Source organism: Carettochelys insculpta, chromosome 9, assembly GCF_033958435.1.
Source record: "Carettochelys insculpta isolate YL-2023 chromosome 9, ASM3395843v1, whole genome shotgun sequence".
In the NCBI taxonomy this organism is placed as follows: Eukaryota; Metazoa; Chordata; order Testudines; family Carettochelyidae; genus Carettochelys; species Carettochelys insculpta.
In genome coordinates, this window is record NC_134145.1 from 46098811 (window position 1) to 46121533 (window position 22723).

The 22723-nt window shown below is 43.1% G+C and overlaps 1 protein-coding gene across 1 annotated transcript; it reads left to right on the plus strand.

Annotated features, from left to right (window-relative positions):
- The first annotated feature begins 470 nt into the window (after positions 1 to 470).
- On the plus strand, positions 471 to 22319 carry ATP6V1G3 (ATPase H+ transporting V1 subunit G3). Its single transcript, XM_075002687.1, has 3 exons — positions 471 to 574; positions 6971 to 7071; positions 21398 to 22319. Exons 1-3 carry the CDS (start codon positions 493 to 495, stop codon positions 21569 to 21571), a joined length of 357 nt encoding a protein of 118 aa, XP_074858788.1. The 5' UTR covers positions 471 to 492; the 3' UTR covers positions 21572 to 22319.
- Positions 22320 to 22723: the final 404 nt, after the last annotated feature.

A 22723-nucleotide genomic window follows, 5' to 3' on the forward strand; every position in this document is an offset into this window, starting at 1 on the left:
GATTTCCAGGGAAAGCAAACGTTAAGACAGGCACAAGCACAATTCTATTTATTGACCCAAGTCCACTTTGTTGGCCCTGTTATTCTGCTTTTGTACCCATGGAAACTGTTAACACTAAACCGCGGCAATTTTTTTTCTTGATCTCAATAACTAAACTCTGTTTCAGCTGAAGGTTTATTTTTAAATAAATGCCCTAACGCTGTAAGTTTGGCGTGTCATTCTCTTGCTTTCACAGTGCTTTAACCAAGTCATTGTTGGCATCGTGTGATCTGGAGAAGGAAAAAATCTTTCTTTAAAACTAGTCAGTCCCAGATTCCACCCTTTGTTTTTCTTCAACAATAATCTGGCTAGTGCAGGCTGTATCGGTGCAAATTGGGTGGGTCTTGTACTGAATGTTGACCCAACAAAATGCACGATGAAGGGGAAGGTGATGATATATAATTCCCTTGCATTCCTCATTAAAACAAAGGCACACAGGGCCCAAAAATCAGTATGGCCAGTCAGTCTCAGGGAATTCAGCAGCTTCTACAGGCAGAAAAACGTGCCAAAGACAAACTAGAAGAAGCCAAAAAGAGTAAGTATCTGTACTGGATTATTATTTTTTTTGGTATTTTCCCACTAAATACTCATTATATAAAATCCACAATATTTATTTTTAAATGTTGCTGCTTTAGGCCAAATGCAAAGTACTATGTCCCAGAACAACTGAGGAGCAGGAAGGTTATTGCACCTGTCAACCTCATTAAATAGTCTTAAATGCAGTAATGTAAATTTTGCCTGAGTAAGGGATAGAGTCATACTTTTAGTTACAGTGACTTAAAGCTCATAGCTTGTTACTTTTGATGTGGGGGAATGTTAAAAAAAAAAAACACTCAAAAGGAATATATTCCTAATCAGAACCCAGATGATTGATACATGTAATTATATGCATGCACCTAAACTATGCCCATACTTAATCAGAGACTAAAATGGCAAGTGCATTTTACTCTGCTGTACATGAACACATACATTCCTAGTATCATCACTGCAACCTCTGCCATATCACATGGGATAGCTGCAGAGCCTTTTTAACTTAGAATGCCTTCCTAACCCCTTGGAACCACAAAACTGACATCAGAATGCTAAGTGCTTCTTACAAGGCTGTGGCACTGGTATGAGAAACAGAGCCTGAAAATACTGAAAACCAGTGACTGAGTGTTTTGTCAGAGTTACACAACATGTAGATTGATCAAATACTTGCTTTATCTGTGTTATTTTTAGGCAAATTATGTCTGCCTCCTCTCCAAGAATTCTTGGTGAAGAAGAAACAAGAACCTGTCGTGAACTATTTTACTCTTAGTAATGAGCAGGGCAAAAGGTCAGACCTTTCTCTAAAACGAACAAATCTGAAGGACTAGATTCATGCACAATCTAAAGAGCTGGGACCAGTTTTTTCTCTATGCGAAGTGCTGCAAACTGTGTCCATTAGTGTAAATGACAAAACTCTCAATGGCTTAAATACAAGGAAGGTCAGGTCTTAGCAGGATTCCTATTTGGGATTTCTAGGCTCTGGTTCACAGACATTGTGTACTGGCATGGCCGTTTTGGTTAGTGGGATGTTTTTTTTACAGGAACAATTATACTGGCACAGCCCCTAGCATGCACATAATTATGTAGGTAGAACTGGTGCTTTATATAGGTATAGTGTATTCTCCTTCCCTTACAGCAATAGGGATAGTAGTATAGGTATAATCTACAGTAAAAAAGGTTGCTCTATTACTATGGCAACACCAAAAAAACCTTCTTACTATAGATGCAATTCCTACCAGCAAAAATGTGTTTAGCAATACACCTTATAACAGGTCCCTAAACAAAATAATGTATACTACTAATCTGATTTTTTGCCAATAAACCTGCCTCTACACTAGGCCTTTTACTGGTATGATATCAGTGGTCTATTCATGGAATTTTCAAAATTCTTCTGTGAACCATATGTAACCCCAAAGGCTGCGACCACTTGCAAGGGAGAGAAGTCTCTGATCTACAGCCTTGCTGAGAGCCAGCTAGCTTTTAGTTCATGGGGTAGAGCCCTTGGCTTTAGGCCCTAAAGATGCAGTTCATTCCCTCCTGCTGATGATCCAGGTCTGTCAGTTTTATTGATTGTTTGAATCTCTGTTTCACAGAAGTAATTTACCACAGTCCAGATATACTAGGCTAAATCCAGAATAACTTCAACAACTTCAGAAGAATCACTCTGGATGTTAGACCTATGCAAATTATAGCAGAATTTGACTTGAGGCTGGAAATAAATAGAATAGAATAGAAGCAAAAATGTGAAATATTTCTGAAACAGTCATTTTACAATAATAATATATCTGTTATAAATGTTAGTTAACTGGTAACCTGTAATTTGTAAAGCAAATCAAGCATATTCTGTTTCACTGCAGAAAACACCAGCTCTAAGCCAATTTGTACCAGTTAGTATCAGAAATTCCTGTTCACAGGTTGGCAATCAGTAAATCTTAGTTGCAAAGTGAAACAGTGAACTTGTCCTGTCTGTTCTAATTCAGCTCTTTCTGCGTTAAACTGTAAATATGACCTACACTGGAAAACACTTATGCAATTACTCCAGTAAATTTTGCAGTGGGAATAAGCATATGTTCCCTGAAGCCAAAAATGAGACTACCAACTCATTTCATGCATTGTAGGAACAACCTTTGAACCCAAATCTCCCTTTAAAATTCTGCCACCATGGCCTCCTCTTATTTTCAGTAATAACTACCTAATCTCAAAAATAAACATCATTCTCAGAGCAAGGATGTCAGTTCTCCAAAGCTTCATTTAGCAAACAAGACAGAAAAGAAACATGAATAGAAACATTTTAAGGGATATATTTGGCCTTTTCTTAGTTATTATGTTGTATATGTTTCATGTAATGTAAAAACTGCATATATTGATCCACTAACCTATATTTAATTTTTATAAAGTGTAGCATATCCTCCTCAAAATGAGTATTCCAAATGTCTAGATAACAGACAATTTAATGTGGTCATGAAGGATAACTAAAATGCTCTCGCTTTTTTTTAAGAATGCCATTTAGTGCTTTGCAAATTACCATCACATCATTCAGATGTACAAACTTAAAGCAGAGAATCCTCAATTATATATTTGAAATTTCAAAGCACCTTTGAGAGAGGCAGCTTTAGGTTAACGGAAAGTGAGATCCAAATGTTTTTTGACTAAAGTACCACGGGACATTTTCAGTAGTGAATGCTTTACCACGATTTCATTTGTATGCATGGCCTCACAAATCTACAGCAGTGCTAAAAATCCTGCCAATACTTTACTGATCAAAGACGGTACATGTTTATTAAAGAACAACTGCACTAAAAGTACATTTTTCCCTCATGCTATTTAACAATACTTTCCAACTAAATAGTAGAGAGGAAGACTAACAATAGGCCTTGGGTCCTGCGCCTTCAGAGCCCTGCACTCCAGTTGAATATAGCATCTACCAGAAGCAGTGTCCAGCTGTCGGTGTGCCACCTTGGGCCCCATCCACTGACCAGGCCCCAGCAGGCCAACTCGGGGGGTAGTTCTATGAAAGGTTTAATTGGAAACCCACAACAGAATTCCTTCACATTTAGGAGAATTGAGCTTCAAAATAAAGACCCAAACCTAGCTTAAATATGCTGGCTCAGGCCAGTCTCAAGCACTTACACAAATGAGTCAGTCAACCTACGCTTACTGCTTCTGGATATCTGGAGCGGTAACAGAAGCTGACATAGCACGGTCTGATTCAAAAAGTACAATCTGTGGAAAAGAATGTGCTTAAAAGTTGCCCATTCCCTGTCCTTTTCTACAAGCTTCTAGCAATCTCTAGTGACAGATGGACTGTGACAAGTGTCCTTAAGTAAACAGAAAAGCATTCCACAAGAAGGGCTGATGTTCTATAAATCCACCAGGTTCTACACAGTGTATTGCTCCTCCTATGTAAAGGCTTTATATAATTACACCTGTCTCTCCCTGAATCCCACAATAAACACACTGAGTGAGTCAAATAGCCTGTAAATCAATAGGAAGCTTTAAATGGAATGTACTGTGTTTGATGCTTCTCTGCTTCTAAATCTATTCACTGCAATGCTGGTAATAATCTGGGATGAGTCTACCTCCTGATCAGAGAATTCACCCCCGGATCAGTCATTTTTAGCTATCCTTTTCTTGAGTTACAGAGAGGGTGGCCATCCAACCTGTTATACCAGGACAATCCCTTATTTAAGCCCTCTCACAGGCATCCCTGCTTCTTTAAGAAAATGGGCAAACAGTCCCATATTTTGCAGGGTTCCTGTTCCCCAGCATCTGGTGTCCCAGAACAGCACTCTCTGCTCTGGGGAGCCCCGCTGCAGGGCAGCTGCCCCATTCCCCAGAACCTCATGGTAGCAGCCCCTCCTCCACACGCGCACACACGTTGCTGGTGAGCTCTGCCATGGGGCAGCTGCCTCATTCCCTGCCATTACACACCAAAGGGATGCAGGTGCCACATCCAATGACCTCCTCCATGGGGTGACTGCCCTGTTCCTCAGCACCCAATGCCTTGTGGGGGGGCAGCTCCTGCTGCAGGGAAGTTCATCCTTAGGCCAACTGCCCCATTTCCTAGGGAGGCAGCCCGCACTGCCAGGGACCCCTGCCACAGGGTTTCTGCAGCATTCACCAGCCTGCCCTGTAGACTCCCCCCCGCACATCTCTAGTGCTCCCCACATTGGGAGGCTGTGGAGCCCTCATCCCTGGTGCCTCCCTGTGGGGCAGCAATGCCGATTGTCGTGGAGCCCTGACATGGGACAGCAGCCCTCCCCCTTCCCAGGAGGCTGGTGTCCTGTATTTGCCATAGGGCAATGTGGTCACCCTAGTTATAGACCCAATAAAAACACTTCCACACAGACTTCAGGTCACGTTTGAGCTGTGCCTAAGAGAGTTACATTACTCTGCCACATCTGATATGGCGTCTTATGTACAGAAAAACTGAAACCAATCCACTATAGCTTTCACATGCTGTGAAATGGAAGAAATGAACTATTGCCCCAAGTCTGTTGCTGTGGTCTGAACTAAATCATTTCCTGAGGTGTAGGTAGGCCCTGATTGTGTTCTCACTTACACCAGTTTTAAACACTGATGTCGGTGGAGTTGCTCTGGTGCAACTGACATCAGAATGAGGCCATTTTGTGTGTGGCCATTCCACCAGTTTTGTCGGCAAAACTCGCTAGTGTAACCGTAGCCACAGAGTTTTCCAAACACGACAAGAACTAATATGAAAACAAAAGTGACAAATTCAGTTTTCCCCATGGCTGATCAGCTTTAGAGCTTACCTTCAGCTGAAAAGTGCTGGTTTTAAGTGTTGGCAAAAATCAGTAGGATCAGTAAGATCCTATTAAGCAAATAAACATCAAAATCCAACAATCACAAGTTCACTGCTTGTTTTATGTTCTGATTCCATAAGCGACAAGTTGCTACTATGTTTTTTCTCTCTCCTCCTCCATGTAACATACTGCCAGACCTAGGAGTTACATACATCATGTCCAACCCTGCAAAGATTTTAAACACTGAGTGCTCACTGAAGTTCAAGTGATTGTTCACAGTGTACAAAGTTAAGCATGCGCATAAGTGCATTTCAGAATCAGTGCCTTCGTCTTTGCTACAATCTCAGGGTTACTTATAATAATAAATTAAGAATAAAATTGTGATTTTGCCATCACTTTCATGTTTCATGCATTCATACACAAAAGCTGTTTTGATGTTCTCTGTGTCTTAATCACCCACCTGTGCATTTTACCAATGTTAAGAAGAAAGGGGGTGGTGGGCAAAAATTTAAATGTTGCAATTTCCTTTGCTAGTGGATGAGCAGTGTCTTGAAAGTGCCTTGGAAATCTGCCAGCATTAAATGGAATCCAGTTGGTGTGGACTGAAGGGTTCCTGGCAACAAATCAATACTATAAATCTTACAGAACAATGTCTTCCAATCACTGACAACTCAAACCTGTTCTCTGGTTGCTCCTGTTGCCAATTAAACAAAGAAAACATTTTATTTAAACATTAAACAATAATCAGAAATTGTCATTCATGGTGTGATAACTCATTTGAAAATGCCATATGTTATATTGTTGTCAAACCTGCACATTTGTTACGATTGTTATATACCTGTGGATAAGAAGGGCCTGCTGTCATAGGCTGAATAAGGTGCTTTAGTGACTTAGGAGCACAAGTTCTGCTGACTTTCAAGGGAACTTGTGTTCCCTAAACTATTCAGGCACTCCTGAAATATTACCTGTAGTCCACACACAATCAAAACTCCCAAGTCGTTTACTGGGGATTCAGGACATGGAATACATGGAATATACTGTTACTAGAGGCCTGGTTGAAGCTGTGCTTGCAAGTGGATGTTGGGCTAGAAGAAAGTTCTAGGCAGAAATTTGTTGTAATACATGTCCAAAGTGTAAGGGCTGGGCCCCACTCTGGCTGGGGGAGGGGTGGGGCTGGCGTGGTACATGGTGGAGGGGAGGGAGCAGCTCCATTGCTGGGGCTGGGCCAGGCCCCGCGCTGGCTGGGGAAAGGGCTGGCATGGTGCAGGGGGGTGCTTTGTTGGGAGGCTGGGCCAGGCCCCATATTGGGTTAGGGAGGGGCTGACACGGTGGTGGGAGGCTCTGCCGAGGGGGCGGGATCAAGCCCTGTGCTGACCGGGGAAGGGACTGGCACAGTGTGCGGGGGGGCTCCTATGGTGGGGACTGGGCCAGGCTCCATGCTGACCGCTGCGGGAGAGGTTGGGGTTGGCACAGTACGGAGGGGGAGAGGGGGACATGGTAAAATCTTGCTCAGACAGACAGACAAACAGACACAGCAAAAATTATATGTATGATGTAGAATACATACTGTGTGGTGACAACCATCTCTTCAGGCGCAATGCTAATTTCAAATAATCCTGTATTTCCTGTCTGCCCAGGAAAGGGAAAGAGACTGAAGCAAGCAAAGGATGAAGCCACAGCTGAGATAGACCACTATAGGTTACAGAGGGAGACAGAATTTCGGCACAAACAGTCCAATGTAAGTAAGAAGCTTACATATCGTACATATAGATTTCACTGTGGGGTCGATTTCAATGTCCATGGAATAAAGAAGAGGTGGGGATTATTCTACAAGCATTGTATTAGGTCTTTACTGTAGCTACTCTGTGTACAGTATATTATCAGCTAGCCAACAATTACTAATGACTAAGGCCTCTTATTCTCTGACAATATTAGTGTTGGGGCTCAGCAGTGCAAAGTTTGGCTCTTTTCACAGGCTTCCGGGACTTTTGGATCTGGGGCTTCAGATTTAAACCATGCTAAAATTGAAGGCAGTTGAGATGCTGGGTTACATTCAGGTCCATCTCTCAGAAAATATATATAATACACATATTAAAAAAAAAAACAAAACCTCCACTTTTAGGCCAGATGGATTTTGTGCTGTTAACATTGGTGCCGCAGCAGAAGTAAAGTACAAGTTTTGGTTGCTAATTAAGGCTATGTCTAGATTAGAGTTATTTGTTGAAAGATATTTTTGTCAGAAGATATTTTGCGACAAAACTTCTGTCAACAGATCATGTCCAGACAGCAAAGCTGATTCAAAGAGCGATCCGCTCTGTCGAAAGAGAGTGGCCGGAGTGCCTGGCCATGCTGCCAGCAAAATGGCTGCCCAGAACCATAGCAGACAGGCTCACGGGTCACTATTGCCTTCCAGGAGCCCTAGTGAAATGCTCCCTTAAAGGGACCTATCCAGCCACCCATTCCCTGCCTATGCTGCTGATGTGCTGACCTCCTTGAGGGATAGCACAGCCAGAGCAGGGCTTTGATTCTTTCTGGGGGGAGACAACTCATTCCAGGGAGCAATGGTGCCAAAGCAGCCCCCAGGCTTGCGCTGGCCCCACAAAGAGGAGCTTCAGCACCTACTGCACCTCCTGACAGCCCTCCTCCTCTTGCTCATGGAGGGCGAGCCTGAGACCACCTTCAAGGACCTCACCATGGCTGCAAGATGGTCACAGCTGCACCTTCTGCCCCCTTACCCGAGATACATGGGCAGATCTAGAGGCGCCCCACCAGTTCTGACTGGTGGGACCAGCTCCTTATGGGGAAGTGAGATGACCGACAGTGGCTCCAGAACTTCTGCATGTGAAAGGACACCTGTGCCTGGCTCGCCCCCACCCTCCAGAGACAGAACACCCATCTGAGCCTGCCATCCCCTGGAAAAGTGGGTTGCAGTCACCCCTGACAGCTACTGTTCAGTGGACAAACAATTCAGCAAGGACAAGTCCAACATTGGGGCCCTCCTCATGGAGGTAAGGCACTCTCTGGCTGCAGTTCCTGCATGGTGTTGGGGATGACAGTCCCGCTCAAGAGGAACCCTTGGGACACGGGGTTGGGGATGGGAGTGGCAGGGTTGGGAGGAATCTGTGACCCCATGGGACCACGCCATCCCACCCTTCCACAGCCTTGCTGCACGGCGGGGGCAGCCTCATGGGGAGGCTTCCAGAGAGCTTGGGAGGAAACAGAAGAGGGATGGGGACTCCGCCCAGGGCCAGGGACTCCTTCCCTCAGTCACGACATGTGTTTGGTCCGCTCCCCATGTGGATTGTGATGGCCATCAACACCATCCTTCTGTGGAGGGTCACCTGTATGGGAGATGTGGATGCAGTTCTGGCTGGATTCACCGCCCTGGGTTTCCCAAACTGCATCAGGGTCATCGAATGGGACCCACAATCTGATCCATGCCCTGGAGCATAGCACAGCCAAATATATCAAGCACAAGGGATGCTTTTCAGTGGTGCTGCAGGACATGGTCGACCACCGTGGATCGTTCACAGACATTTACATTGGGTGGTCAGGCCAGGCACATGACCCCCATGCGTTCTGCAGCTCTGGCCTATGCCAGAGGATGGAGATGGGCACATTCATCCCCCAACGTGAGCTGGCAGTTAGGGACATACAGATGCCATTCTGCGTCATGGGAGATGTGGCCTACGCCCTCATGCCCTGTCTTTCATTGGCAAGCTGGACCCCAGTCAGGAACTGTTTAACTCCTACCTGAACCAGGCCAGGATGCAGGCTGAGTGCACCTTCGGCCACCTCAAGGCACGCTTAGGCAGCCTGCTCAGCTCCTCCCCCTCCTTGCCCATATGTGGAGGAGCACAATGTGCCCCAAGTTGTGGTGGCATGTTGTGCCCCTGCACTACACTGTGGAGAGGAAGAGGGAGGCTTCTTCCTGGGGTGGGAGGTGGAGGCCAGCTGTGAGGTCTGAACAAGTAACTGTTTTATTTAACCAAAGAAAAATGTGTTGAAAAATGTGTCAAAAAGAAATTGTGTAATAACAAACTATTTTCAACAAAGCAAACAGCAAAAATCTCTGAACTAAGAACAGTGCGGGGGGGCTTGGGACAGGAGGTGAGAGGGGCAGTGTCCATCTGGTGTAGATGGGGGCATTGCAACACTTTGCTTTGGGGTCTTGGAGGGTTCCTTCCCCCACCACAGGTCCAACAGGGCCTGACTTCAGCCCCAGTCCAAAAGGGGGGCCTGTCTCTTGCTGTTCTGGAGTGATTCCTGGGACCCCTCAGACTGATCCCTTGAGGGCCCAGAGATGTCACAGGCTGCCTGCTGCTCAGCCATAGGGCACGCTGGCTGCTCAGGTGGCTGCAAGTGCGTGGGACACAGATGTGTATTGCTGTGCTCTTCACCCACTCACAGCTTCCTGCCACAGGGCTTCCTGGGCTCCCTGCGGCTTTAAGGGGCTGGAGGCAGGGACCATAGATCTGATAGCTGTAGACAGGGTGTCCCCTGGGGCACCTACACAACGCCCTGGAGGCCTTTTCTGTTGACACAAGACTCCCTGGAAAGTCTGCTCTGCATTCCGTCAATGTACTGTGCTTGGTAATCTGGACGCTCTCTGGGATTTATTCACAAAACAGGCATTTTGTTTACAAAACCTTCTAGATGAGATAAAGCCTAACATACAAAGAATTGAGCTGCAGAGACTCAAGGTTACTGACATCACTGGCGATCTTTCTGCTTATTTCAGAAGGTTTTGGATTACACCCTTTTAAAAGCTATTTTGTTTATTAATTTACAGTGTCAAAAAATTTACAGGCAATTTTTTGTTTTACAATGGAAAAAATGCAGATTCTGCAATGTTACAATTTTTACAAGTTTGCATTTAAATCATCAAAAACATGGAATGCTGTGTGGAAAATTTTTAATTTGAAATGACTTTTCTATGCAAAATTTCCTTAATTTGTTTATATATAAAAATTCAAAAAAGTCTTTCTTTCAGTTTTTTTGATTCACCATAAGTTTGAAAAATGTTCATTTTGTATTCTACTGAAACAATTTTTAAACTTTTTAAAATGGTCAGTGAACTGAAAAATCCATTATTTATCTACGTCTGATCATTTAATCTTATTTTCTAGTCTATAAACACACAGCAACATCTCTTCAAAATTGATTTTTTTCATGACACTTTGGCTGCTTCTACACTCGCCCATCCCGCTAGAGGTGCCATGATAATGAGGCAATTTGGAGCTAGCTAATGAGGCGCTAACATGCATGTTCAGTGTCTCATTAGCATAATGGTGGCTACGTGAATTTCGAAGTGCGGACTTGGAATTGCAGATTGACAGTGAAGATGAGGGCAGCTTTGAAATAAGTGCTCCACTTCCACCTTCCCTTACTCTGAACTAGGTCTGTGGGAGTGATGGAATGTCGAAGTGGGGAGCTTATTTCAAAGCTGCTCCCATCTTCACTGTCAATCTGCAGTTCAAACACTGCACGTTGAAATTTATGTGGCTGTCATTATGTTAATGAGACTCTGAATATGAACATTAGCACTTTATTAGCTTGCCTTGAATCGTCTCATTACCATGCCACCTCTGACGGGAGGGGGCGAGCGTAGAAGCAGCCTAACACAGTAAAACAGTTAGCTGGCTGTCATTTTTACACCTGAGTTTCCGAATTTCAGTACATTTTAGATATTCCCTTATGCTGCAATTTTCTTTGCTGTTTTAATGAAGGAGCATCACAAACAATTCTCTTTATTGAGCTTCCGCTTTGTCTGATTCCATGTAAAGCTACAAAGGCTGCAGGGCAGAGGGAAAGGAAATCAAATTTATCAGCTTGTCACTTCAGCCACAATTTAAAACACAACTTCCAAAAACATAAAAATACAAACAATGCCTGTAATACAGTGTCAGCTCCAAGAAATAATGCCACAATAAAGTAGGCACGCTTGTCCTGCATACGCTTTCAGATTTTTACTGACAATGAAAAGGTAAATATTTTTCAGATTTTTCTGGCTTTACGCTCTGTGGTCTGATGTCTGAAGCAGCAGAGGAGAAAGAGATTTCTCTGTGCATCACTTTGAGCACAAGGTTTTCATTACGCCCACGCTTAGCACACTGAAACTACATCTACACTACAGCATAAAATCAAATCTAAGGCACTTAGCGTGATTTCAAATTGCAACTGTTCACACATTAAATACCATTATTTTGAATGTGTGTGGTGCTCTGGCTGAGAATCTTACTCTGACAACCTCAGTGGGATTAACAGAAAGTTCAAATGTAAACATTTGGATTAATGGTAGTCTGGAAATAGCTTCTTTTTAAACCAGTTTTTTTGGCCTCCAGAGGAGTCCCACATGTATCCCACAAAGCCCCACAATTGTTCATTCTAGCTGGTTGGATCTCCAATGCTCTCCAGGTGCATAGGAAGTAAGGTAACAGGAAACCTATGAACTTAAGATTTCAGGGGCTGGTTGTTCCCAGGGGGAAGTCTCCTGAAAAAATGGCCATTTGCTTTCCGCAGGAGGAGAATGAGGAAAATGCAATATGGGAAGATGACATCACATACCCACAACCTCTTGCAGGGCATTTTTTCCCATACTGGACCAGTAAAAAAAAACAGAATGCTGCGGGGCTGAGGGAATTGTGAGATAAGTTCCCACAATGCATTGCTGCAACAGTCGACAATTGACGATTTAGTGTGGCAGCAATAATTTGACTTTGTTGGAAATTTGTGGTGGGGGGGTGAGGATACTGAAATTCAAACTTATAAAACCTAGCATTACAAAATCAATTTTAATAAAATTGAATTTATCTTGTAGTATAGACAGCCTGAACTAACATTGTAGATTGCTGATTGAAGCAGTTTACACAAGACAAGAGCATGTACAGCTCTTTCCTTGCCAGTATGTTGTAAATTATCAGTACAGACCTCCTTTGCTGTTCCTGATCCCACTATATTGGACATTTGTGTGTCCCAGTTGAATGACATTATTAACCCAAGCCTGGAGGACAGTAAGGAGGTCAATGCTAGAACAGTGGTCCCTGCCTAGCTCTTGGGCCTCTTCATGTATCCCTATAAAAACATTGATAATTCCACAACCATTATAACCATGTTTCAAGTTACCATTGTATTTAGCATCTGGACTGTGGTTCGTTAGAAGTATGTTGGACTAAACCCTGTGCTCACTCAAACATCAACTAAAATATCACACGGTATTGAACAATAACAACTATTAGTGTTGAATAAAAGTGATAACTGCTAAGATCCATTTTCACAGTATGCAAAATTTGAGTACAGATGTTGATTCAAAATTTACCAACCAAAAATAACAGAGTAAATCAGCTTCCTCCCTCAGATACGATAGCCCTTTCACATACAGAGCTCAATGATCTTTATAAATATTAATCAATTAAGCCTAAGAAAGTGTATATTTTAAGCTTGAACGAATGGGTTGCAGAACATCATTACTGTATGGAACCTAACTATGGAATCATAGGGCTGGAAGGGACCTCAGGAGGTCATCTAGTGCAGCCCCCTGCTTCACGCAGGGTCAACCCCAACTAAGTCATCCCAGCAAGGACCTTGTCGAGCCAGGACTTAACAACCTCTAGGGATGGAGAATTCACCACCTCTGTAGGCAATGCATTCCAGTGCTTCACCACCCTCCTGGTGAAGTAGCTTTTTCTAGTGCTCAACCTACACCTCTCCCTCTTTAACTTCAGACCACTGCCCCTTGTTCTGCCACCTGCCATCACTGAGAGCAGTTTCTCTCCATCCTCTTTGGAGCTCCCCTTCAAGAAGTTGAAGGCTGCTATTAAATCACCCCTCAGTCTTCTCTTCTGTAATCTAAACAAGCCCAATTCCCTCAGACTCTCCTCATAGGTCAGGTGTGCCAACCCCTTAATCATTTTTGTTGCCCGCCACTGAACCTGCTCCAGCACATCCACATCCTTTTTATACTGGGGGCCCAAAACTGGACACTATATTCCAGATATGACCTCACCAGTGCCGAATAGAGAGGAACAACCACTTCTCTAGATCTGCTTGAAATGCTCCTCCTAATGCACCCTCCTGCACCGTTAACCTTTTTGGCTACAAGGGCACACTGTTTACTCATAGTCTTTCATCCAGCCTTTCATCCACCATAGCCCCTAGGTCCCTTTCTGTTGTACTGCTGCTTAGCCAATTGGTCCCCAGCCTATAATAATGCTTGGGATTCTTCCTTCCCAAGTGCAGGACTCTACACTTCTCTATGTTGAACTGTATCCGATTATTTTTGACCCAATCTTCCAATTTATCCAGGTCATGCTGGATCCCATCTCTACCCTCCAACATATCTACCTTTTCCCCTAGCTTTGGGTCATCTGCAAGCTTGCTGAGGGTGCAATCCAGTCCCTCGCCCAGGTCATTAATAAAGACATTGAACAACACTGGCCCCAGAACCAAGCCTTGCAGCATTCCGCTTGAAGACGACCGCCATCCAGATATTGAGCCATATGGAGATATAAGGCTGATGATGATCTCATTAATACCAGTTATAAAAGTAGAAGCCACACTATATGGAAGTTATTGGTCTGTCAGTGGTGTAAAATCTTCAAAGTCAAACAGACCATGGCTTAAATATAGTATTGAATGAAGTTCAATAATATGAAGGGCTTGGAACTCAGTGAAGGAAAACAAGAACATGAAAAAAATCCAGTTCAATCATTAACTAACTTAAATCACTGTATTTTTACCTATGGTGGGAATTAACAGGAAGACAGACACCTGTTTTGGAGGGCATGTTTCCTGAACATTTTCCACGGTGTTGGTTTGGAGATAATGTATAGCTGCCCTGAGTCTGTAGAAGGGTCTCTCCAAGGCAGATCAGAAGGCTATTTATGTAGAAGGGGCAAGATCTTTCCAGAGTATGCCCAAAGTTAAAACAGAGATAATGCTAGTAAATAGCTCCATACAAAATTAGATAGCATAACTTTCCCCAGCATTTTTGTGTTTGTTTCCTTTATTTCCCTCAAACTAGCAAAGACTTAAATCTATACTATTGAGCAATTGCTTATTAAATGCCACTTCGAAAATGAATTTAAAAGGAAAGACTTCTAAAGGAGGCTTTTCGTTCACTCACCTTGTCATCTTTGGAGGCCAAAGTTGGACTGAAGTCACAAGCATCACAATAGCAATCTAAAGGGAAAAAAACAAAATTCAATAAGCTTGTCTAGAGCTCTCAGGACCTCAAATTCAAAAAGCCACATAGAATGCAGCTGAATTCCTTACCAGCAAGCAGTTGCTTTTCAACACACTCTGCAACATATCAAAATCAACATGAAGGTCTAGCAATCCCCCATCTCCCCAGAATGCAAAACAGCACAGGGGTACAAGTCATATAGGTAGCAAGTTTATTTGAGAGACTGCATTTCATTTGCCAAACACAGCATAGAGCTGCTGATACTTGGTGTGAATGGCATGTTACTGTCCTTTCATTTCAGCACTGTTGGGCACATTCTGGCCCTGTTGACTATCTTGGCACCCACAGTCTGTGCATATGTAATTGCTATGTAGCTTTTTTAGTTTGTTTGAAGCTTGCGTTTGAAACCAGTCCAAATGGAATCAACTGAGCATAAAAAATATTGACTTTACTTGGTATTGTCAAGACATCATGAAGTAGTAGTCTTTAAGATAGCAGGAGAAATCTCTGACAGTGTTCATTGATAGGTAACAAAAGTTTATGTTCTGAAGTTCTTTCTTATGGCAAGCTGATTCTGGATATGTCCTAGTTTTTCAAATACTGCTCACACTGCTTCCGAAACGCCGATTATCTGGGCAGACTCGATGACTTTTCTTTCCCGCTGTTCACCGATATTTCCCCGATCAGATTAGATATTAAGAAACAAAAATGTATGCAGTGTACTTTATTTACCAACAGTAGTATTGTACACCCTAAAAATATACTGTATTTGCTGAAGTTATTTGTATTTACTTTCACTATATTGCATTTATGGAAAATGTAACTAAAATTTACTTGTGGTTAAAATAGTGGTTATTTGAGCGTTCTGGATAATAGAATGCCAGGTATGAAAGAGTTTACTGTATGTCAATTAAATTGTGAGATCCAAAGGCAAGTGTAGCAAGGCTTATATACGGTTGTGTGATTATTTTGGAAAGGTTAAATACTAAAAATGCTAAAATATGTGCAACTGAGGGGCAATTTCTCTGACTCACTTCTGAGGTATGATACTCAGGCTACATCTACACTACCAGATAAATTCAAACTTATTTAAATCAATTTTATAATGCCTTTTTTTAATTTGATTTTGAGTACCCTTACCACCTACAGGCTCCCAACAAATTTGACATATTGCTTCCACGCTGAAATTGCCAAACATCGACTGTTGCAGCAGTGCATTGTGGGAACCTATCCCGCATTTCTCTCAGCCTTGCATTCTGAGCCAGGAGCCAGATGGAGCAGCGCTGTCAGTTTCCCGGTCCCGCAGCTTTGGGGACCTGGGAATCCGATAGCTCAGCAGCCCTGGTCAGTTTCCCAGCTTGCACTTGTATAGTAAATCCTCCATTTAATGGACTAATGCGGGGAAGGGCTGTCCCTTCTTCCTGATAGTCCATTAAATGCAAGGATTTGCTCTCCTTCCCCGCAGGTGCCCCCAGCTCCAGTCCCACCCCATCTTCCCCCCAAAATCCAACCTCCTGAAAACAACCAAAGACACCAGAGCCACCTGCACCTCCTGCAGCAGGAGGCACCTAGCCGTGGGGTGCCTGGCCCCACACAGCAGGAGTTGCCTTGCCGTCCTGGCCTTGCACAGCTGGAGCTGCCTGGCCCCATGCAACTGGAGCTGCTTGGGTAAGGCGGTCTTGGCCTCACATGGCCAGAGCCACCTGCACCTTCTGTGGCAGGAGCTGCCTGGCCACAGGGAGCCTGGCCCCACACAGTAGAAGAGCCTAGCCACGGGGGGCCTGGCCATGAACAGCTGAAGCTGCCTGCCCGTGGAGGGTCTGGCCCTGCATGGCTGGAGCTGCCTGGTCCCACGTGGCTGGATCTGCCTTGCTGAGCGCGGCTGCAGGGGCCACAATGCATGTGGCAGCTCTGGCAGAGGAAGTGGCTGCAGCAGAGACTCCTTCAGCTGCAGCAGGTAAGTCCCTTAATTTTTGGGTCAGAGCAGGAGGGGAGGGACTTTTAAGATTTTACTGATCCCTATTTAGCGGACTTCAGGAACAATGGGGGATGTCCATTGTTGCTGAAGTCTGCTAAATCGGGGTCCATAAAATTGAGTTTTTACTGTAGCGGCGAACTGGGAGCCAGGTGCAGCAGTGTGGTCAGTTTTCCATGTCCCCACAGCTTGGGGGACCCAGGAAACTGACAGCACAACTACCCTGGTCAATTTCCCAGCTCCCACTACTAGCGGGGAGCTGGGAGCCAGGTGCAGCAGTGCTGTCAGCTTGCTTGGTCCCCGCAGCTTGGGTGCAACGAATAGCTTTATGTGATACATATGGGACACTTGTGGAGGCTAATAAATTCAATTTTAAGATGTGGCACTTCCACACTGGCTTTTAATTGAGCTTCTGAATTTGAACTTGAAACTATACCCATCAGGTAACTGTGATATTGTATTCTCAATATTAGTGCTCCACCAACTAAATCAAGTTAATGGTATTTCCAGTGAGGACAGGTATGTAGTAATATCAAGCTAACCACCTTAAATTCGAATGTATCTTGCTGTGTAGACACAGGCTCATTGGTGGGCGAGTTATATGCCTCTTTAACTAACGATCAAAGGACAAACCCCTGCACTAATTGGAGTACAAAAGTAGCTAACCTCTGTAGACTTCAGTCAGCTGGCTTTGGATACTACGCTCTTGCTTTCATTTTGGCTGTTTCAAACAGAAGGACTGAAATAGCATTAGGCAAAGCCACTTGTTAATATGAGTGTTGCTCACCACACTCACTCACCAGAAAAGCAACTACAAAATATTTGGATGACTTAAGGTCCTGCTTCATATTACTAGCAGCCTGGATACCCTCAGCTAATGTCACTGCAGTGCACAAAATCATGGCAGAGTTGTCTGGTCCACGCTGTGCACGGGATGAATTTGCAAAACTGCAATGCTTTTGCTAATCTCACCAATAATTTGCTATTGGAATGGTCTGAAGTTTCCGCATGCATGAGAAGTAGAGATTTAAATCTTTGTAGCAACTTGTATGGGAGTAGATACTTCTTTTAATAAGATCACTGTCTCTTCAGTCAGCTGATGAAATACAGTGTAACTAGGTGGTTTTGCTTCAAGTTTTATTTTATTTAAATAGGAAGAAAGGCATGTTGAGTGATACAGTGCATCCTTCACAATCAAGTTTTCACACACACATTCTCTGCAATGTGTCATCATCTTCTCTTTGACATGTTGCCTCCCTTAGGATGGATGCTTTCTCAAATATTTCTAATTTGCAAAATTTTGTGATGTTTTTCTTGTGTATTTCTCTCATGCGCAACACTGCAGGGCATGTTTGCTCTGGTGGCTATGGAAGAGCATGAACATGATGTTGCCTGATCAGATTCAGACTTTGTTTTCTTTCCTGGGTTCAATACATCTCTGACATGTGCCAAATTCAATTTGTTTGTGTTTTTCCAAAAGGAGCTCCAGTAACGGAATATTGGTGGCATATCACCTACATTAGAAAACTCATCCGGTTGCCACCAGTACAATTCATTTCTCCTGGTTTCTGCTGCCAGCATCACAGAATTTCCATTTATTGAGCACTTGATTGAAGCCCAACATGAAATTGTGTATTGTCTTCTCTAACATTAGAACTGATCTGTGCATAATCAAATTCAAAAGGTAGTTTCTAAAATGTTTCAGTGGCTTGTATAGGCAATTACAAATTAAAATTTTCTACCAGACAAACTAGATGTTACACTGTTTGTACAAAATGCTCCTAAATAGAGTGGCATTTCATTAGGCTTTCATATGTATTTACACTCACTGCGATATTAACTATTTGCTTATAACCTCCTGTTACTACTCGTGTCCAAATTTCAGTATGAGACTGAGCCATTTCCACCTTGCTGGATAGACATTGTCAGCTCTGGCTCTCCCTCTTGCTGGGACCCCACTCTTTAAATACCCCTCTGAAACCACCCCCCCCCCACTCATGCATCTGATGAAGCGGGTCTTTGCCCATGAAAGCTTATGCTCCAAAATATCTGTTCCTCTATAAGGTGCCACAAGACTTCTTGTTGCTCTTGACATCTCTATATTATCCCTCATCTAAACATACAGAAAATAAACTTTTCAATGACATGATAAGGGGATGTGTGTGTAGACTGCGTATATTAAAATCCAAAAGTAGGTCCCATTTTGGAGAACAGCTGCTCACTTATATCATCCCATGTATCTGTGACCATTGCACCCCACCACACAACCACAATTTGCATCAACAAGTAGCCACTAATCAAGAGAAACACGAAACTGAAACAATGATATGGGGTGTTACTTGGAACCACAAAGCCACCCTGCACATTGCTCCTTTATCATACTCACTGGGTGTTCTTATTAACTATGAGTAGCTACCATATATTGAACATTTTTTAGAATTATCTGCAGCAACAGCCCAAAAAAAAAAAACTTAGAACTCATATAGAAAAGCCATATAGAATTTACTACTGATGACAGCAACTGGATTCTGTAGAGATCTAATAGGCTATCATTCTCTATTCATTTCTTTTCCCAGGTTTCTTGGGCCATCCTACAGCAGCAAATATTATTTTTGATTAAACTCTTTTGGATTTTTCTATAAAGGACATGCTCACAAAACGTTGGAGCAGAGCGAGTGGGGGGATAAAGTCACAGATTTGGAATGTGTGCATCTGTATATAACATAACTTTGGTGAACTGTTCAGCTAGTCTAGAAAGACAGGTCGATTAAATTCTAAGTAATGTCCTGATATCCACTGTGCCAGAAACTGTCTAGTATTTGGTCAGATGAGAAAATGTAACATTAAAAGGCCTCAAATGAGGCCTATTGAGGGTTATACAGACTGAACCTCTAATCCAAAACTCTCTCATCCATAATCCAGCATCATTTTAGTTAGCTAGATGACCAGTTATCATAGAATCATAGAATCCTAAGGCTGGAAGGGACCTCAGGAAGTCATCTAGTTCAGCACCCTGACTAAAGCAGGATCAACCCTAACTAAATCATCTCAGCCAGGACTTAAAATCTGTAAGGATGGAGATTCCACCAGCTCTCTACGTAATGCATTTCAGTGCTTCACCACTCTCCTGGTAAAATAGTTTTTCCTAATATGCAACCTACAACTCTCCCTCAGTAACTTCAGACCATTGCTCCTTGTTCTGCCATCCATCACTACTGAAAACAGCCTCTCTCTATCCTCTGTAGAGCTCTCCTTCAGGAAGTTGAAGTCTGCAATCAAATCGCCCCTCACTCTCCTCTTCTGCAAACTAAATAAGCCCAAATCCCTCAGCCTCTCATCATAGGCCATGTGCTCCAGACCCCTGATCATTTCCATTGCCCTCTGCTGGACCCTCTCCAGCACATCCACATCCTTTCTGTACTGGGAGGTCCAGAACTGGACACAATACTCTAGATGTGGCTTGACCAGTATTGAATAGAGGGGAATAATAGCTTCTCTAGATCTGCTGGAAATGCTTCTCCTAATGTACCCCAACATGCCATTAGTCTTCTTGGCCACAAAGGAACATTATTGATTCATATCCAGCCTCTCATCCACTGTAATTCCCAGATCCTTTTCTGCTGCACTGCTACTTAGCTAGTTGATCCTCAGCCTGTAACAATGCTTGGGATTCTTCCATCTCAAGTGCAGGATTCTGTATTTGTCCTTGTTAAACATCATCAAATTACTTTTGGCCCAATTCTCCAGTTTATCTAGGTCACTCTGAACTCTATCCCTACCGTCCAATGTATCTACCTGTTCTTTTAGTTTAGTGAGTGAGGTCCTGTGATGATGTCACTGTTGTAGATATGTGAGCAGAGTTGGCAGCGAGGACTGTTGCAGGGGCTGGTTCCAGGCCTAGAGTCACTGGTTTGCGATTTGTAGTGGCTGGTGAGGATTTGTTTAAGGTTGGCAGGCTGTCTGTAGGCGAGGACACGCCTGCCTCCCACTGTCCGTGAGAGTGAAGGATCATTGTCCAGGATGGGTTTCAGATCACGGATGATGCGCTGGAGAGGCCTTAGGTAGGGGCTGTATGTGATGGCCAGTGGTGTTCTTTTGTTTTTCTTGTTGGGCCTGTCTTGTAGCAGGTGGCTTCTGGGTACCCTTCTGGCCCTGTCAGTCTGTTTCCTCACTTCCTTAGGCGGGTATTGTAGTTTGAGGAAAGCTTGGTAAAGGTCTTGTAGATGTTTGTCTCTGTCTGATGGATCAGAGAAAATACAGAATAACACAGCTACCTCTCTGATACTGGTAGAGATCTTGTAGTTTTTGGTCTCTGTCAGTAGGATCAGAGCAGATGAGATTGTATCTCAGGGCTTGACTGTAAACGATGGATCGTCTCATGTGTGCAGAATGGAAGCTAGAAGTGTAGAGGTAAGTATAGCAGTCAGTGGGTTTCTGGCAGAGAGCGTATTGATCAGGCCATCAGTGATTTGTACTGTAGCGTCCAGGAAATGTCTCTCTTGTGTGGAGTGGTCAAGGCATAAATTGATGGTGGGGAGCAGATTGTGAAATTCTTCTAGAGTTTCTTTACCATGGGTCCAAATATAAAGATGTCATCAATGTATTGTAAGTAAAGGAGAAGCAATAGGGGATGAGTGCTGAGGAACTGTTGTTCCAAGTCAGCCATAACTATATTAGCATAGTTTGGGGCCATGTGGGTGTCAGTTTCCATTAATCCTATTTCTTGTTATGTATGTAGTTTAAACCAGTTTAATCCTAACTGTTTAAGAACATTGTGAAAGGTTTGCATGACGTTTATGTTTGGGGGAAGAAAGACATTCTTAGAGGTTGCCTCAGCTACAATAAACATGGATGTGATGTAACTTTTATTTTGCTCAGAGGGTTTCTTTTGTTTTGCCTTTGTAGATAATGGGATCTCAAGGTAACCTCTCCACTAGAATAGAAGAGCAAACAACAGAAAAAATCAGAGACATCACCAGTAACTTCCACAAACACATGGAAAACGTGATGAAACAACTTTTGAACATGGTATATGACATCAAACCTGAAATACACCCAAACTATAGAGAAACGGTTTAAATCCTGTTGATTTGGCATGTGTCAGCAGAAGGCACACTGTTTACCTGGTAATCCAAATCACCTTCTCCTTTATTGGATTGTCCGTATGCTAAGGAGGAACACTAGGCCCGAAGCACAGAGCCACACACAATTTTTATATGACAAAATTCTGTGAGGTTTTTCCTATTGATAGTTATTACCCTGTTATTTAAATAGTGGCAAGTCAACAGCAGTAGTGATTATTTGATACTGACAGCTTTTTAGTGGGTGCCTATTTCATTTCTTCTACAACATGCTCTGCAGTATTCAGCGTGCATGAAATAGTTTGTCTCAGTTTTAAGTGCATTAAAATTATTAGATATGTTATAATGTTTCATTTCACTTAAAATTAAAGAATGTTTCTCTTGCTCTGAGCAAACGGAGTTGGTCAGCTATGGCAATTATAGGGGTAGGCCGTTTCTGTTTTATGTATGCATTTGCAATGACCTGTCCAGAGTAATGACAAAAAGCAAATTCAGACAAAGTGGGTGACCAAAATGACAACAACACTGCTGCAATAACACTTCATCTGTCCACACTGGTGGTGCCTCATAATTTGTAAAATGTAAGTTTACAGTATAGTTTTGCCTGATTTTACGTATTTCCTGTCTGTGTCACTCTCAGATCACTGTTGTACTGCAAAATTGCACCATATATCATGCAGCTTTTTATTTAGATCTGAAATCAATATAAATGATTAATACTACTAATAAAATAGCTTTTAACCCAAGATGCTCTACTGTATATATGTCATCCATTTTATATACACTGAAACAAAAAAAAAAAGTAAAACTGGTTTCTGCAGTCCTTACAGTGAATAGCAACTAAATCCATGAAGCAGTTATGCATTGCACTGAAGGAAAATTATTTAGGTCTGCCAGATCCTGCTACTTTTACATTGGGCCAGATTCTTCCACCTCTATTCACCTTGGATGGGTCTACACTAGCAACCCCCTTTCAAAATGGGGGTTGCTAGTGTAGACCCAGCCCTTGTGTAGTATCCTAGTTTTTAAACATCTCCATTGATTTAGTAGGGTAGAGTATTTCTCAGTGTGAAAGTGGAAGGATCTGGCCTATTCTGAGCTGTCCCCTAGAAGATATTAGAAAACTCTCATTAGCTTGAATAGTATTTGT